This window comes from Chaetomium strumarium, assembly GCF_033439665.1.
Source record: "Chaetomium strumarium strain CBS 333.67 chromosome Unknown B0T15scaffold_2, whole genome shotgun sequence".
Lineage (NCBI taxonomy): Eukaryota > Fungi > Ascomycota > Sordariomycetes > Sordariales > Chaetomiaceae > Chaetomium > Chaetomium strumarium.
In genome coordinates this window covers 1,588,397-1,605,586 of record NW_026944430.1, presented here as the reverse complement: position 1 = coordinate 1,605,586, position 17,190 = coordinate 1,588,397, and the positions used below count along the sequence as shown (strand labels likewise).

At 58.7% G+C, this 17,190-nt stretch overlaps 6 protein-coding genes across 6 annotated transcripts; 3 read left to right on the top strand and 3 right to left on the bottom strand.

Moving 5' to 3' along the window:
• The first annotated feature begins 4 nt into the window (after nucleotides 1–4).
• On the top strand, nucleotides 5–1,341 carry B0T15DRAFT_500051 (uncharacterized protein). Its single transcript, XM_062867359.1, has 2 exons — nucleotides 5–378; nucleotides 439–1,341. The coding sequence occupies exons 1-2, from the start codon at nucleotides 181–183 to the stop codon at nucleotides 1,270–1,272; spliced, it is 1,032 nt and encodes a 343-aa protein (XP_062723976.1). The 5' UTR covers nucleotides 5–180; the 3' UTR covers nucleotides 1,273–1,341.
• On the bottom strand, nucleotides 1,342–4,074 carry B0T15DRAFT_410503 (ABC1 family-domain-containing protein). Its single transcript, XM_062865378.1, has one exon. It carries the CDS (start codon nucleotides 3,788–3,790, stop codon nucleotides 1,424–1,426), a length of 2,367 nt encoding a protein of 788 aa, XP_062723975.1. The 5' UTR covers nucleotides 3,791–4,074; the 3' UTR covers nucleotides 1,342–1,423.
• Nucleotides 4,075–4,272: 198 nt separating this feature from the next.
• B0T15DRAFT_100635 (nuclear protein DGCR14) lies at nucleotides 4,273–6,255 on the bottom strand. The gene has a single exon (XM_062861355.1). The coding sequence runs from the start codon at nucleotides 5,766–5,768 to the stop codon at nucleotides 4,371–4,373; it is 1,398 nt and encodes a 465-aa protein (XP_062723974.1). The 5' UTR covers nucleotides 5,769–6,255; the 3' UTR covers nucleotides 4,273–4,370.
• A 1,349-nt stretch (nucleotides 6,256–7,604) lies between these two features.
• On the top strand, nucleotides 7,605–8,300 carry B0T15DRAFT_490786 (uncharacterized protein; the record flags this gene model as incomplete). Its single annotated transcript, XM_062866719.1, has 1 exon — nucleotides 7,605–8,300. One exon carries the CDS (start codon nucleotides 7,605–7,607, stop codon nucleotides 8,298–8,300), a length of 696 nt encoding a protein of 231 aa, XP_062723973.1.
• Nucleotides 8,301–8,750: 450 nt separating this feature from the next.
• On the top strand, nucleotides 8,751–10,400 carry B0T15DRAFT_100614 (checkpoint protein hus1). The gene is made up of 3 exons (XM_062861353.1): nucleotides 8,751–8,882; nucleotides 8,945–9,050; nucleotides 9,106–10,400. Exons 1-3 carry the CDS (start codon nucleotides 8,840–8,842, stop codon nucleotides 10,037–10,039), a joined length of 1,083 nt encoding a protein of 360 aa, XP_062723972.1. The 5' UTR covers nucleotides 8,751–8,839; the 3' UTR covers nucleotides 10,040–10,400.
• B0T15DRAFT_100618 (Sec23-binding domain of Sec16-domain-containing protein) lies at nucleotides 10,401–17,085 on the bottom strand. Its single transcript, XM_062861354.1, has 3 exons — nucleotides 16,944–17,085; nucleotides 11,443–16,783; nucleotides 10,401–11,393 (listed from the first exon to the last, which is right to left on the bottom strand). The coding sequence occupies exons 2-3, from the start codon at nucleotides 16,706–16,708 to the stop codon at nucleotides 10,762–10,764; spliced, it is 5,898 nt and encodes a 1,965-aa protein (XP_062723971.1). The 5' UTR covers nucleotides 16,709–16,783; nucleotides 16,944–17,085; the 3' UTR covers nucleotides 10,401–10,761.
• Between the last annotated feature and the right edge of the window lie 105 nt (nucleotides 17,086–17,190).

Sequence of the window (17,190 nt, the reverse complement as noted above, 5' to 3'; positions counted from 1 at the left end):
ATCAAGCATATCCTCTCCACTGCATGTGAACTGGCTCCGTCACAACTCACCAGCAACGCGAACCCATGAACTTGGACAGACAGGTCTGCCGATATTGGAAGTCTTGATCCAACTCCATTTTAGGAGGAACCTTAGCACAGACTCGTGGTGTCACAACGCGAAATCTCTGCCTCTCGAAAAATGTCGTCGACTAAGCGGAAAATGCCACCAGCCAGTCTGTTGCAGCGGAGAGTCAGACCACGATATGAACCGGAACCTGAATCTGATATCGAGGACGATGTGAGCGAGGCGCCTAGTGAGGAGGGTGTTGGTTCTCTCGGGTCGGATGAGGAGGACGAGGACCTCAGTGAGGATGAGTCAAGGAACAGTGGTGATGAGGTACCTACTTGGATTGAGCACGCCATAATTGCACATGTGTCATTCTAACCGATCATCCAGGGAAGGTCCGATGAAGCGTCAGAATCGGGGTCGGGGTCGGATGAGGACGAGGATGAGGATGAGGACGAGGAAACGCCACAAGTCGACGCCTCGCAGCTCTCATTTGGTGCCCTGGCAAAAGCTCAATCTGCTCTGGGTTCTTCATCTAGGCGGCGTCGGGCTGACGCTGCAAACGAGAAGGAGGGCGACGGGTCCATGCAACCCACAAGAGGCGACCGCGGGGCCAAGAAGAAGAAGCCAGAGAAGGAAAAGCGCCCCAGTAAACACGCCCCTGCCGTCGCGAGCAGCAAGTACCCTGTGTCTCGCAAGCGCGACTTCCTCACCGTCACGGCGGTGGAGCTCAAGAAACCGCAGCCGCGAGACCCGCGGTTCATGCCGCTCGGCCCGGGCGCGACCACGTCCAGCAGCACCAGCACCAGCCACAAGATCGACGAGATCAAGGCGCGCAAGGCGTACGCCTTCCTGGACGAGTACCGCGAGTCCGAGATGCGGCAGCTGCGGGAGGCGATCAAGAAGACCAAGAACGCGGCGCAGCGGGAGGAGCTGCAGAAGGCGCTCATGTCGATGGAGAGCCGTAAGAAGGCGCAGGAGCGCAAGGACAAGGAGAGGGCCATCATCGAGGAGCACCGCAGGAAGGAGAAGGAGCTCGTCAAGCAGGGCAAGAAGCCGTTCTATCTGAAGCGGTCGGAGCAGAAGAAGCGGCTGCTGGTGGACCAGTTCCAGCACATGAAGAAGAAGCAGGTCGACAAGGTCATTGAGAGGCGGAGGAAGAAGATTGCCGGGAAGGAGAAGAAACTGCTGCCTCTTGCGCGGAGAGGCGCGGAGGATAGGTAAAGTAGTAGGATAGTTCGGTGCTGGCGGTTGAGAGCAAAAGGATTGAAAATTGCAGGTCATATCTGATAGATCTACATATACTAGCACATCTCAGATTACAACTACCTATCTATAATACAAAACCCCCGCAAAAGGTTTTTATCTTACCCCCCTATTTGCTGATGTACCCCGTCTTACGCAATGCCTCCTCAAACAACTCCCTGCACCGCACTCTACTCCCGAGCCTCGCGCAAAGCAGAAAGGCGCCGCTCAGCTTCCGATGCAGACTGTACGTCTCCTCGGGAGGCGGCGCCAGCCTTTCGTGGATCATGACGGGGATCTGGGCCTTGACGCGCTCCGTGATGGTCTGATCCCGGAAGTCGTACACCTCGGGCGCGCTCCGCAAGAAGGGCTCGGCCAGCGTCAGCACGCTCGTGACGTGCGCGTCCAGCATCGCCCTGCTCTCGTGGCCCGTCAGGTAGCCCAGCTCTTCGCTCAGCGCCTTCACCGCGTCCCGGTCGCAGCGCGAGGCCGCCTCGAGCAGGCGCACGTAGCGCGTGATGAACTCGGGCGGGTACTCGCGCGAGGCGCCGAAATCGAGCAGCTCCAGCCGGTTGGTGGCGGCGTTGTACAGGAAGTTGGTCCAGTTGGGGTCGGTCTGCATGAAGCGGAACTCGGTGATCTCGCGCAGGCAGAGGCGCAGGATCTGCGTGCCGATCCAGTCCCTCTGCGCCTGCGTGAAGGAGGCGATGCGCGTGACCGGCAGGCCGTCCATGAACTCCATGGTCAGCACGTGCTTGCCCGAGGCGGACCGGTAGATGCGTGGCACGGAGAAGATGGCGTCTTCTGGCGAGGAGGCGGAGGCCGAGAGGAGCTCGCGGTAGCGCTCGGCGCACTGCGCTTCGCGCTCGTAGTCACATTCCCAGGCCAGTTCCGTGCGCGCGTTGTCGATGGTCTTGTTGAGGTAGAGGCCCTTGGGCAGCAGCTTGGTGGCCGCGAGCAGGATGGCGAGGTTGTCGAGGTCCGAGTTGATCGAGTCGGCGACGCCGGGGAACTGGATCTTGACGGCGACGCGCGCGCCGTTGGGTTTGAGGGTCGCGCGGTGGACTTGGCCGATGGAGGCGGCCGCGATGGGCTTGTCTTCGAACTCGTCAAAGAGATCGCGCCAGTTGTCGCCCAGGTTGGCGGCAAGAACGCGGTCCCGCTGCCAGCCGGGCATGTAGTCTGCCCGGTCCTGGACTCGCTGGAGGACCTCCTGGATCTGCGCGGGGAGCATTTTGGCGTCCTGGAAGCTCATCATCTGCCCGAGCTTCAAGGCTGCGCCGCGCATCCGCGAGAGCTTTGCGACGAGCCGTTCCATATTCGCGGCGCTGAGCATCACCGAGCCTGAGCCGCCGCCACCGACTGCGCGGCTGAGCCCTTCTCCTATGGCACCGGCGAACATGCCCGCTGCGAGGCCGCCGTAGTTCCAGAGCCGGCCGAGTCTTGACGACGGGACGCGGGACTCGCGGAGTTGGTAGCCAGGGGCACCAGTCGACGTGGGTGCCGAACCCGCCAGCTCAGCGACCATCCCTGTGTCTTCCTGGGACAGCGTTGGCCCGTCGGCGGATTCTGCTTTTGTGACCGTTGGGGCTTCGACTATAGGCTGTGGCGAAGGGGTGCTCTCACGGCTTTCCACCTCAACCACATGCTCCGGTTTTGTTTCCCTTTTCCGAACAGCATCTTCAGGCACTGGCGATGGTGGCTGTCGTGTTTCTGAGATCACAGAGGCTGCTGACACCTCGGCCGTCTCCCTTTTGTCCTGAGGGAGCCGGATCTCCTCAACCGTGTTCTCTAGAACTGTTGGTCTCTCCTCCCTCGCCGGAGCAGCAGACGATTGCTGCTCTTGCGCCTGCCCTTTCTCCTCGACCTCGCTCAGCGCTTCCAGAATTTTCGACCCGGCCCTCGTCCGGAACAGACTGGGATCAACACCCGGCACGCCCACCGGCGGTTTCCTCGTAGATAATGGCGGGGGCTGCCTTGGGGGGACAAATCTCTGCTTCAGGGCAGCAATCGCACCATTTGCCCACGGAGCGGGCACAAACCCGGATTTCCCTCCCTCAGTCTGCTGCGGCTCCTGCACCGGCGGGTGCACTGCCGACTTAGCTCCCTCCCCTCCTTCCTGGGCATCCACCTGATCTTCGGCTCTCCCAGCCGGAACTTTTGCCTCCCCAGCTGGCCTCACAACCGACGGCTCACGCTCTCGCTGTAACCGCTCTCCTCGTTGGCCCTGAATAGCATCATCCCTCCCATGTTCCGCTTGCGCTTGCGCTTCCGCCTCCCCCCTACATTCGTCTTCCGCTTGTTGATGCTGGTTATCGTCTGCCGCCCTCCCTTGCCCCTGCCCTGGCGCCTTGCCTCTTCCAACAGCCCCAACGACGCTCGATGCCCTGCTGTAGCGCTCCGCCTGCCTTGCTCTCAGAGCGACATGCTTGGCCGCCACGGAGCGCGACGCACCCGCGACGGCGGCGAGGTCGACCAGCAGATCGGCGAGCCGCATGCCCCCGCACTTTTACCTCCCCTGACAGAGTTGGCCGGTCAAAGGAAGGGAAAAAGAATCAAAATCGGACTGGAGATGGGTGTAGTGGGTGGCTACCTCGGTTCCTCTGCGGTGGCCACTCCCATCTCAAGTTGCGGGTAATACAAGGTAGGTAGTAGGTAAAAGCTACGGAATTCTAATATGTAAACTGGAATCCGGGTCGGGTGGATGTTGCTGACCGGAACCTGGAACCGAGGAGCCGCAAATTTTTGGGTGCCATCGCCCCTGTCCAACGGCTGGCCGACAGGGGCCCTTGTTAGCGTCACGGGAGCGTCCCGAGCTGCTGGGACGGGACACGGCTGATCGGCGTGGGGTTTTATTTCGTTGACGGCGCTTGCCCAAGCGAGTTCTTGCAGTTTCACAGTAACCCTGGGCAGAGGATAAAAATGCCGGCATATCTGACGGGAGAGTACACATTTGCAGGAATCGAGCAAGTAGCACCACTTCTATGTTAATCTTGAAATTTATTTGATCGAACCCCGGGTATCAGCAAGGATTCCTAAACCAGACGCCTCATCTATTCTAACACAAAAGCCACGCTCTACTTTGCCATGTTCCTCAATCCTGAGCCGTTTGGCCGCGGTGTAGCCTTCGGCGTGAAATTCACCGAAGCACTGAATGGCGAATCCGCTTGGCTCCTCTCACTGCCACCAATCATCCCCCATAGCCTTTGCCCAGCAGGCGTCAACCCACCAGCCGACACTCTCGGACTGCTCGGAAACTTCGGTACCGGCGTGCGCTCCACCTTGCCTGTGACACCCAACCTCGCTGATGTTCGCTTCGCTTGCGAGATCCTTTCCACCATGCGATGATGTAGTGCTTCCCTCTTCCTCTGCTCCGGGATCTGAAACGGATTTGGTGTGGCGTCTCCGGGGCCAAGATCAATAAACAACGGCCTTTCCCTCCTGGGCCGTACCGGCTCTGGCTCTGGCTCCTCATCATCAACAAACGCATAACCGTTCACCCTAGGCGTCACCCCACCCCCACCCGTAACGCTCGATTCCGCGTCACAGTCCCTCCGGTTGCCAGCAATAGCCAGTCGGATCTCGGATGGCGATGGAGATCCTGGCCGTGATATTTTCTCGGTGGCTGTTTTCTGCACAGGCTGCGGCACACGTGTGTTCTCATACACAATCCGCTTCGGTGCTGCCGCACTCTTCGCCTGCGCCCGCTCCGCGACAGTCTCCAGCTTCCCATCGATGCCGTCCGGGACAAACATCAGCTCGTTGTGCGGCTTCGTGCCCTTCCAGAGTTCGGGCGCCGCAGGCCGGTCTGCGGTATCTTTATCTCGTATGGCTAGTCTGTCTCGGGCGAAGCCATCGTCTGATAGCGCCCCAGTGCCGCGCTGGGCAATGAGCTTGGCTTCGACTTCTTTCTGCTTAAGCTGCTGTTTCGAAGGCAGCTTGTTACCGGTCCACAGCCACGCGTATTTCTCGACGCGCTTCTGATTTTGCTTGTCGAGTAGCTTGTAAAAGGATTCGTTGTCTTCCGAGGTGTATCTGGATTGGAAGGCGGCGAGTGTGAGGCTGGTATCCACCGAGGACTGCTTGCCGGGGGCAGCTGTGGTATTCGACTCGGGGGTGGCGACTGATGCCGGCGTGTCACCGACAAAATTGCGGGGTGTCCTGCCTGCGATGGCAGGCGTGGCGAGTGTTCGGCGTCGACCAGGGGTCATGACTTGGCCGAGACGGCGGCTGGCACTTTCGATCCATTCTTCGTCCTTGGATTCTAGCGCGTCGAGATACTCTTGCTGTGTCTCGCTTTCGAGCAGTCCGGGGAAGAAATCGCGGGCGATGATGTGTGAAAGCGCTTCGGTGTAGGTATCTTCGTCAAGTACGCGCTTCGGCCGTTGGATTCGTTTTGCCGCCGGCGGCGGCATCAATTCCGCCTCTGTCCGCTTGCGCACAAGCGCTGTTGAGTGTGCTCCCGTTGAAGCCATGAGAATGTCGAAAACGTTGAGTGGCTTGGAGATCTCTTTCTGCTCGTCCCTCGGATTAAAATCCAGCGATGCTTTATGGTAGTCGGATCGTGTGATTGGAGTTGGTCGATTTCAACGGGGCCAATGACGAGTAAGTGGGGCTGAGCTTGAATGTTAACGGAAGTTCCTGATGTTCGAAGATGGTTGGAGGTTAGGTAGGAAGGATTTGGAGATGGGCCCTTCGCTTTATATATGATTGAACGTGAGCGCAATGCCATGCCAACAAACAAAAGGCAATGTGTTCATCACGTGTGCCTTCGTAGATGCGTGCGTCGTCCCCCTCTAAGCATGCATGTACTTCGTACGCTCTGACGCATGACCATGTGATTCGTTCATCGATTTTAAGTGCTTACGAACCAAAAGTACACAAACAGCGAACCGGACTACGTACAAACTCACAACAGTAAATGCTTCGTGGAGCGTTTACGCGGTGTTTGATAGGTCGGATCATGCCTGGCCTGGTCACACGGGCTCTTTCGTTGACAGTTAGGCTCGTGACATGTCAACAACTGTTCTAAGGCCGGCCGTGGGCGGCAGGAGTGGAAGTGCTGGAGCTAGCCCCCACTCCAATAAGGCTCACAGTATCTAAGCCTCAACATCATACTGTGTGCACATCACATATCTGTACACCCTTTCTTTACCTGAGTGGATAGTTGCATCCTTTGGAATGTGCTCAAATGGCGGCGATAAACAACCCTCATTGTCTTTAAAACGACCATATTCCTTACTTGCCACCTAAGATCCCTGGTACCTAGGGACCTAGGGGATGCTAGCCCATAGGTTAAGTCAATGTGTGTACATTATTAAACAGTACTAATGGACGGTACCCAACAGCGCTCATTTATACTCTATGCACAACCCCACCCGACCTCACTTAATCCGTACCTATTACCCCACTAGCACTTGCATGGTCAAGATGAGCTGGCTCGGGGCTACCTAAGGTAGCACGTATCTCATCTTTGAGTCTTGACTGTTTGTCCCCCATCAAGCGTGACCTCGTAGCCACGGACGCAAAGGCTCTGTAACAGCATTGCTCAGTGTGGAAGTGGTCTGTTCGGAGAGCTCAGTGCAAGGACAAGTTGATCCACAGCAAGGCTAGCGTGTCGTCAGTGTACACATTAGTACGTACCTACAGGTACTTGTCCGGTCTGCTTCCCCGCCCCCATTCTGCCCTACCACTCTACGCTGCTGCACAATCCGAGGGAGGTGGCCGGTGCAGGCTGGGCGACCAAATCCCTCCAGCCTTTCAACTACCTTGACCGTTCATTGTTGTGTCTGGGTTGGAGTCACGCATAACACAAACCCGGTCGCGCCAGTGTCGGATCAAAGCTCTGCCGGCCATCCATCTGAGCTTTGCACTCTGAGGTCATTGATCTCTGAGGGTGCAGCCCTAATAGTTAAAGCCTGACGGCTCTCTGGGTTTGATACATCACTGATCGATCGATCGATATCATCATCCAAGTGATCTTCGAGTACCTAAGTCCTTATCGCACTCATCACATCCCACACCTCCTCCTCCAGCACACTCGCCGCCACTGTGTTTGCTTGGGTTGTCTCGCTCTATCACCCGCTCCCAGATCGGTCTGCTGTCGACCTATTGGACCGCACTGTCCAGGCAGCTACTACACATAGCGTGCAGCCTTTCCATATCCCTCCCTCATCACACTCATGTCTCATTCCAAGCGGCAAGCCGTACCGCGACCACCACTCTTCTCGATCATCTTCGGTCTTTGGATCTTCCCCACACTGTGGTTGTGCTGTTTCATCGTTATCGCATCCAGCATCATCCAGAGCGCCATGGGCCAACGGCGAATGCGAAGCGGGAGCGGTGTCACGGTCAAACGAGAGCAGACCAATCCACCGCAAACCCAGTATTCCGATGACGTCGGAAAGGAATGCCCCATATGCCATGAGTGCGTCGGTTCACGCAGTCCCGAGGGCATACGAGAAACCTGGAGCATGCTACCGTGCGGTCATCACTTTGGGAGTCATTGCATCAAGCGGTATCTCGGCATCTCGGCCGATGATGAGCCGCTATGCCCCTTGTGCCGCGATAGAGCCTATCACGAGGCGTGCGGCCATCCCGTTCTGCCCTTCATGCTCACATCCGACGGCACACATCCGGACCTCGTCATCGATGACGTCTCTGGAAAGGTCCGTCCTCGGAACGGGGAGGACTTCCTAGAATTGGCCTGCGATTACTGTCAGGATACAGAGGAACAGTGGAGGCGACTAGCCGAGGCTGGGTTGCACCCTAGATGGAAGAGACAGGTGCGCTGGCTGTGGGGACGCCTGCCCTTCACTCGAGAGCGGGCTGCCGAACCCTCCGCGTCTGTTGCCGACCAAAACCGACACTCTACTGATCGCAGTCGTCGTGAGAGGATTCGAAACCAGCAGAATGGAGGGCCCTGGGAGGGCCCGTGGATGGACGTCCGGTCTCGGGATCCTGACTGGGAGGAGTGGTGGAAGAAGCAGGCGCCCTACGGGGTATAAGGAGTTCCCGCAACGACGCTTCGTTCTTCAGCCGGGATCTGGTCGCGGTTACTGGAAGGAGTTTTGGCATTTGTAAGACTCTGGAAGGAGGCAGGAGCACGGAGGAACTGCAGTACAGTGGATTGTATGTAGTAGTAAAGTTCAGTTCAAGGCTCATTAAATGGATACTACTACTACCTAGGTACTGTATTAAGTTACTAGTGCTGCGGCACCCGACCCGCTCGTGGAGTCGTGGTGCCCGGTTATTAGGAAATGGATGGAATACATGGTAATTAAGACGCTTTGAAGAGGTAGCTTCATAAGCCAGACAATCAATTGAACGCAAAACTGGAACCCTTCATGCTATACAAATACTGAAATTGACCAAATTCCATCATTCGTTTTAGATTCGAGTTACGGTGGTTATAGCGAATGATATACAGATCCTGGTCCTGAGATCAGCCGCTAACCCGCTCCTTCCGGGGTGGAGTGCAACGTGAGCCAACCTAACTCGAACCTCAACCTGACATGGCACTTTCCCAAACACTGATGAATGCAAAATGCGCTTCAAGACAGATCTCAAGAATGTCAGGACTTTCTCAAGTGAGCTATGTGACTGTACTTGCACCTGACTCCTGTCTAACACCTCGGCTTCCCTTTCCCAGAGCTTACCGCAGCGCTCAACTCGCTTGAGAAAATCGCGTGGGTGCGTCTTGACGATGACACGGTCCGGTTTACCGTAATCCCGGATACCGGGTCCCAAGTATGGGCGTACGTCTCCCATCGCTCAATGGATCGGTCTAGTCCACATGCTGAGGATAGCCAGCTCTCTCTCGGTTGACCTGATTTTCGACAATTACCACATCCAATCTGCAGAAGCGAACAACACCATCAACCTCGAACTCCCCCTGGCGCCCCTGCAGCGCGCTCTCAAATCCGCCGTCGGCAGCAGCTATGCCAACCTGCGCCTGACTAAGCGCGATGGCATCCCCATGCTGTCCATGACCATCCACACCATGACCAAAGACGGCGCCCAAGACGCCCGCGGGTTCGGCGCTCCCGGTGGAGGACGACACCACCCGCACTCCGCCCATCCCGACCCCGACGATACCTTCGCCGACCCGGACGTCTTCCAGCAGGAATCTCTCGAGCTCACCATGAAGCGCGAGCGCGAGAAGATCATCACGCAGGACATCCCCGTGCGCGTGCTGCACCCGGAGACGGTCGAGACCATCATGCAGCCCAAGGTGCGCGAGCCGGACGTGCACATCCAGCTGCCGCCTCTCCTCCAGCTCAAAGCCATCTCAGACCGCTTCACCAAGCTGGCCCTCACCACGACCGGCACCACGACCGGCACCGGCGGCACCTCCCGGAGCGGCGCCGGCGCCCAGAACCCGAAACTCACGCTGTCGGCCAACATGCACGGCTCCCTGCGGCTGCGGCTGACTACCGAGACGCTAGACATCACGTCGGTGTGGAACGGGCTCGAGAACCCGGAGCTGGACCCGTCGCAGCTCGCGATGCCGCTCGAGGAGCACCCGAGCACCAAGTTCAAAGAGGCCGGTCCCGACAAGTGGGCGACGGTGCGGGTGGACGGGAAGGACTGGAGCCGGGTGCTGAGCGTGGGCCGGCTGGAGGGGAGGGTCATCGCGTGTTTCGCCGACGACCACGCGCTGATCCTGTATGTCTACGTGCCGCATGTGGATGATGTCGGGGCGGAGGATGTGGTCACGTATTATGTTTCCAGCTATAGCGCTTGAGCAAATTGTTGTGGCGGAGGGGATGATGCGGTTGCTTGGTTTGTTTGGCTGGCTTGGGGGCTGCTACTGGATTCTTGGGAAGGTAGGGTTCTGATGTCAGAGAGGGATGATTGCTACCTATCTTACGCGGAAGTTTCGGGCGTTTGGACGGCTAGAATGGGGGGCTTTCATGCAGTACACGGCGTCAGAAGGTATTGGCTTGTGCAGAGTAAGGATGCCATGTCGGTAGCGGACAGATGAGCATATTCGTCATTGCTACTACTAGGGTGAATCAGGTCCCTGTCAGGCGTGAGGTTCTTCGCTCTGGTGTACGTGCCTTAGCATGTATCTCCGTTCTTAGATTTCTTGGAACTGTCGCCAGTGGGTAGGTATCTATCCTTCTCAACGACAGGGCATAACCGAGACGTTGCACCTCTACGTCTACAGCTGGCGACCTTGACGAGAGAATTCCACAACGCCTGGCACCTTTAGTCGTCTATATCTTTCCATTAGTATCGTAGGTCGTAGTGTACGCTAATTATACAGAGCTCATCCTCATCTCTCAATAACCAATGAACCACACAACCCAGCCAAAGTCCACGGCCTCTTCCAAAACAGCGAGCGACCTGAGCATGTGACGTAGTACACAAAGTATCATAAATTATAATAATACACCCCATTGTATCTCCTCCCCTCCGTTTCGCTTGGCATCTCTCCACGCCCCGCCAGGTCCGTCCAGCTCATCACTTCCCCATGACATCCACATATCTCGCCCCTTTCCTCGGCTTCTTCGCCGCCCCCGGCTTCCTCGGTCCGGCCGCACCCAGCAAATCGTCAATGCTGTTCGAGTTGCTCAGGCTGGTCGGCGGCCGGCTGCCCGCACCCAGCGGCGGGGCACTAGCCGTGCTGGTATTGGACGCCGACCGCAGCATGGAAACCGGCCCCGGCGGTGGCGGCAGCCGCGGACTACCGCCAGAAGCAGGGAGGTTACTCTCGGATGCTGACGTTGGCGGACGGGAGATGCTCGCGCTCGCGGCGCGGGGTGGGCCTGTCGGCGGGGCGCTGGCGCGTCCCGTGTCTGGACCGGAGCTTGAACCCGGAGGAGTGGCCGGGTTGGCGCTGACGGAGCGCGGGGTTGTCGATCTCGGCGGGGGAGGCGTGGCCTTTTTGGCAGTGTCTTCCGGGCCGGCGTTCTTGTTGACCCAACGCTTGAGCTCAGGGTCGTAGTAGAAGGAGTTGGGCTCGCCCAGTTTGGCGCGGATGGGTTTGTTGGGGGAGGCCTCTTGCGGGGATGCCTCCTTCTTTGCGCCGCCGCCGAACCAGGAGGTGAAGCCCCAGCCTTTCTTGGCCTGCTTCGCTGCTTCGGCGCGTTTGGCTGTATCTTATTAGAGTCTGTTGTATCGCTGAGCTCGCGGAGCACTTACCATCTTCCTCAGCAGCCTTGCGGAACAATTCAGCATTTTCCCGATCCTTCTCCTCCTTGGTCTTCTCGGCGGGTTTTGGTGCCGGGAAGTCGTCGTCGTCGTCGTACATGATACCCTTCTTCTTGGGTTTCGGCTTCATCTCCTCGGCAGAAACATCGTCCTCTTTGGATGCCTCGGGACCGGGTTCGTAGGAGGGCGGTTCAAACCCATACGGCTGATACGAGGGAGGCTCATAGGAGCTGCCACCGGCAACCTCATCCGAGGCGGCGTTCTTCTCGGCAGGGGCTTCGTAGGGGTTGAAGGAAGGCGGCTCATACCCGTATGATGGCGGTTGGTAGCCGGACGTTGTAGGAGCTTCACTGGATGCATCGGATCCTTGATCACGAGACACTCCGTTCACAGAAGCGCCTGGATAACCACCAGCCTGTGGAGGAGCGCTCGTGGGCGCTGGAGGGCGTTGCACCTGAGAAACCGGATTGTAGGGGGAGTCCTGGGGTGCGTTGTGTCCGGCACCGTAAGGGGAATACGGCGCAGCCGAAGAGCCGCTGGCCGCTGGGCTGTAGGGGCCTGACTGTTCCAAAGAGCGCCTGGACAACTCGAAGGATCCTCGGTTGAGCTCGCTCGACGTCCGCTCCATCGATGACCGAGGAGCATACGCCGAGGTGGAAGGTCTGCTGCCAGAGCCGGCTGATTGAGGGGCCCCCGGCGCATACCGAGACGCAGCCCGAGTCGGGGGCGCCGAGGCCGACACGGGACCATTGGGTATTGGCGTAGGCATGCCGTAACTGGGCGCGGCGGGACCAAATGTCTCCAGATTGCTGACTGAAGGCGACCGGCTGATAGTCGGCGTACCTCCAGCGATGCGCGCGAACGGCCCGGATTCTCCCTCTGCTGACGGACCTTGGGCGGAGCCGTCGTCCTCGCCGGAGACGAACTTGTTGAATTTGCTCCACATGGTGTCCGAGACTTTGTTCATGCTCGGCTTGGGTATCCAAGAGCCGGACTCCTCCTTTGGTGCCTGCTTGAGGCGTCTCATGAGGTCCTCCACAGCATTTTCGAGGATGGGATGATGATATGGAGACCTCTTGGTCTGGGACGTGATCGCGGTGGCAATCGCGTCACAGTACTGCAAAGCTTTATCCCTGAATCCGTACTCAGCCAAGGCAAGCGCATGTTGGAACTTGTAGGCAGCCAGATGCGGGTTCGTGATCGGCACGCTGGAGCCTCCAGCGAGGCTTTGGCCAAACTCATACACTTCGCTCAGCAGGAGCGGTTCGATCTCCTTGGCGAACTGCTCAGCCTGCTTCTTGTGGTCAGACCCGACAAGGACGAAATGGGAGTTCGGATCGTCGAGTCCGCCAAAAACGGTATGGCTGCGCGCGAACATGAAGCAGATGTGTGCCGCCTCTGCTCTTCCATAGCCGGAAAGTAACACACCAAGTGAGTGCATCCCCCGGACATCATCAGGGCTCCGGTTGCTGAGAATGAGGCTTAGGGTCTCCTGCCACTTGTCAAGGCCTTCCATGGCGTCCTTCGAAGGACCGGATGCGGCGTTGGTGGTGGCCATGAGTTGAAGGCCGGCGCGAGCATGAACCGGAACAAGCTCATCCACGCTTTCCTCGTGGTTTCCAGCGAGAATTTCGTATAGCGCAGCAAGCGACTCGTTGTTGTGGCCTGGATGATTGACCTCCTTCTTCACAAATTCTTGCGCGACCTGCTTGTACAGATTGGGAGCCAGAGCGTTGGAAAGGAGAAGAGCATGTCCCCACAGCCGCTGATCAACCGCAGCCCAGACAGCCTTCTCGCAGTCACCAGCAAGAAGATGTCGGCGGATTTGCTCGACTGTTGAAAAGCTAACCCCATCGGATTGCATGCCGGTTGTCGGGCTATCACCGAGCCCAAAGGCGCCGCCGCCATTCACATATGGCGCTGCGCTTTCTGATGCCTCAGAGCCCGGGGAGAGGAGATCCCGGACGGCCTTCTCGACAGCGGAGTTTCCTTCCAGTACGCCATCATGTTCAACGAAGATGCGAAGGATCTTCCACAAAAGCACTCGCTCAGCTGCCCGCTTGTCCTCGTGCGATAAGTGGGTGTGCAGAGAAGGGCTGGAACGTAGAGCACGCTCCAGGCTCTCAATACCGGTCGTCAACCACGCAATGGTCTCCTTCTTCTTCGATTTCCCCTTCAACGGGCCCGGAAACTTGGAGAGCCGTTCCTCCAACGGCGTGATATCTTTAATGTTCTGAATCTTGACTGCTCCTGGACTGCGGACCACAGCAGGGATGCTCTGATTCATGCCGTACCGGGGAACTTCCTTGGGAAACATCGTGACGAAGGTCCCGCCGACACCCCAGGAGATGAGAGGCGCTCCTCGCCAGCGCTGAAGCGCGTCATTTTCCCGTCCATCTGTCGGAGGAATCACGTTGAGATTCAGGGAGGCACCCCTGGGACGGCCATAGGTGGAGGTTGGTGCGACGGCGGCAGGGACGGGCTGGACCGCAGGGGCAGGATACCCCGTCGTCCGTGGAGAAGTGTGGTCGTTCACTGAAGATGGACGAGGAACCGGCTCGGCCGCCTTCCCGCCGCGGTTGCCGTACAGTGCGCCAGGGGATTGCGTCTGAGAGCGAGGGGGTGGTGCGAAGTCATATGGCGGTGCGAGAGGACTGTGGCTGGACATAGCGCGCTTGGGAGGAGATAGCAGCGCCTGCCCGGAGGAAGCTGAAGGCGGCGGTGTCTGCCTCGCCTGCGGCGGCGGTGCGTATCGTGAAACGGGCGGCGAGGATGGTTGTGGCGCATGTCCCGGGGATGCCTGCGTCTGAGCGGGGGCTTCCTCCTCGTCGACCTCCCTAGTCGGGGGCAGGGAGGGGACCCTCTGCAGACGCGACTCGTGCAGGGAACTGCTGCCCCTCCGCTCTCCCAGACCAGCCTCGGCATGGTTGACCATTGCATGGGGCCTCGACCTCTCGTGGGAGATCTCAAAGTGTGCCAATGGGCTGGAGGTACGCGGCTGATGAGGGAGTACCGGAGGCCCTGGGGTTGTGGGAGCTGGTCCATACCCGCCGGTGGATGGCCGTGCCGCTGGCGGGGCAGGAGAATACCGGCTCGAGGCAGGCGCGGGAACGGGTCCGTTGGCCGGGGATCCGCCAGGCGGGACAGGCGAATAACGCGATGCGGCTGCGGCAGGGGCGGCAGGCGTGAGCCCTGATGCCGCGTTCAACGAAGCGTAAGGATTGACACGGGGTGGGGCAACGAGCGCGGGAATGCCCGTCTCAGAGTTGCTAGGGCCGCCAGGTGGAGGAGCAATCGGGTGAGAGGCCACAGAGGGCGGAGCAGACTGGGATGGAAGACCATACGGACTGAGCTGCGGCGACGCGCTCCTTTGGCTGTGCCGTGATGCTGGCCTCGGCTTTGTAGCAATGGGAAGTTCCTCGAAAAATCTTTCGTGCGCTGGTGTGTGTCCACTAGGCGGCCCTTGGGAAGAGTGACTGGACCCCGGGCGTGACATGCCAGGCGCTGGTACACTGCTGGGAGGGGGCGGCGGCTGCCGAGTTTGAACACTTGCACTCCTAGGAGGTGGCGGTATGGCGGCAGGTGAGTTGGGACCCGATGCAGTACTCTGAAGCGGCTGAGCACTCGTCCGCCTCTTGGGCACTTTGACCACTTCCATGGGAAGATCATACGGAGAGGTGTATCCGCCCTTGGACTTGTCCACGAAGCTTTGCGCCTTGCTCTTCTCATGTGGCAGAGGCGGCGGGGCGCCATATCCGTATCGCGCAGGCGCCGGTGGGGCGGTTGCCGGCACGGCGTAAGGGGTAGCAACAGGAGGTTGAGCCGCCGACGCTGGTGCTGCCGGGAGATAGGGATTTGCGGGTGCCGCTGGAAGATAAGGGTTTGCGGGAGTCACCGGCGATGCGGTTGGCAGATATGGGTTGGTCGCCGGCGTATAGTGGGAGGGCGGATATTGTCCATTGGCTGTCTGAGTGCTAGGAGCAGGAGCCTGAGCATGTCCAGGGATAGCCAGGGGTTCGCTTGGCTCGGGCTGTTCGGCTTCCGAGTCTTCCAACAGACCCTCGTCGTCGCTGCCTAGAAACGCAGATGGATCCAGCTCTTTCGCCTCAGTGCCCTCGTCTGGGAGGAAGTCCTCGTCCTCATCATCGGCGAACATCTCCTTCCATTTCGCGTCCAGGTTCGCCCCATCCTCTGCCGTTGGTTGACCCTGTGCGCTCTCCGCGCCCTCGACCTTTGAGTCTTGGGCTCCTTGCGGCTGGGGCGTCACCTCTTCATCTTCCGATTCCTCAGCAGTTTCAGCCAAGGGAGTGAAGCCGGCACCGGAGGGATTCATATCCATCGAGTTCAACACATCCATGGTAGACTTCCGTTCCACTGGGTTAGGTTGAAACTCGTCTGACTGAGGCGTATCCTCCGTACGGACGTTGCTGAAGAAATCATCCTCGTCTCCAGCTGCATCCTCTGTAAAGAGATCATGCCCTTTTCCTGTTGAACCCTGCTGCGCACTATCCTGCTGGGCCGACGAGACAAGTGGCACACCTTCCTCAAAACGATCGTCTGGCGACTCCTCAGCGGGCCCGGCGAAACTGGGGCCTAGAGAGTCCTGCGAGGCAGTACCGATTTCGTTCTCTTGTGAGACGGTGTCAGCCTGCAAGGGCCCGGTAGTGGCATCGGGAAGTGGTTCGTCCCGCCTGTCTTCCTGCTCGATCTCATGGACCAACTCCTCGGCTTGGTCGAACGCAATGGGCTGCTCCAGAGCATGCGGCGTCTCGCTCTCCGTCACGTTGACCAGTGGCGAGACAGGTGGGAAGGAGTTGGTCCGGTGGCTTTCGGGCATGAATTTGAAGGGATCTGTGGTGGTCCGGGGAAGCGTGAACTCGACCTCGTCGTCGTCATTCCAATTCACTTCATGTGGCACTGTCCGCGTGAATGACATTGTGCTGAAGTGCTTGGATGCCGTGGTCGACTCCTCCGGTGAGTCTCCTTCGGCGGATTCGGCCGGAGCTGGCTGCTCGTCCGCCTCGGTGGGCGCGGCCGACGCATTCGTGTCTGCCATCCAATCGCCTCCATCGTCTTGATCTGGAATCCAGGCGCCCACTTGCTCACCGGCTGCGTCTGGGGGTACCGTGTCCTCTACAACACTACCCACTTGCGTGGTGCTGGCTTCGGTATGTTCCGAGTGGCCCAAAGCAAGTTCGGCGGTCGAGTTTGGCATCATCGCAGGATGCCATGATGAATTCGGCACATCGGACATCATGCTGCGTTTATTATGCGTGGCCCAAGGATTCGGAGCAGATGCGCCGCTGCGCTGCGCGAAAGAAGAAGAAGAATGCTAAACAAGAACGATCAGAAATTAGCAGTTGATTCTCGATCCCGCCAGGGGCCGAAGGCCAGGACACGACGGCAAGGGAGCGCGTCGTTTAACCTAGGCCCCTTGTCGCGGTTCCTAACATGGGAAGGGTGGAGATTTTGCGAACTTGTATTGTACATACACAGAACTCAAACAAAAAACGTCTAGCAGCGAGGCATCTTCAATTGGGCTGGTGAATGCAGTCCTGGGCAAGGGGCAGCTGACGCAAATCGCAAAGTTGCAAGTTGGCAACTTTGAGATGTGATGACGGACTCCTGGATCGGCCAAGACGGGAAGTCTGGAGCGGCGCTGCCCATGGCACAGCCAAAAGGCGAACGGGCTTGCTGGCCTCATCAGTGACCTGCATGGCGGGCTGCAGGTCTGGAGCG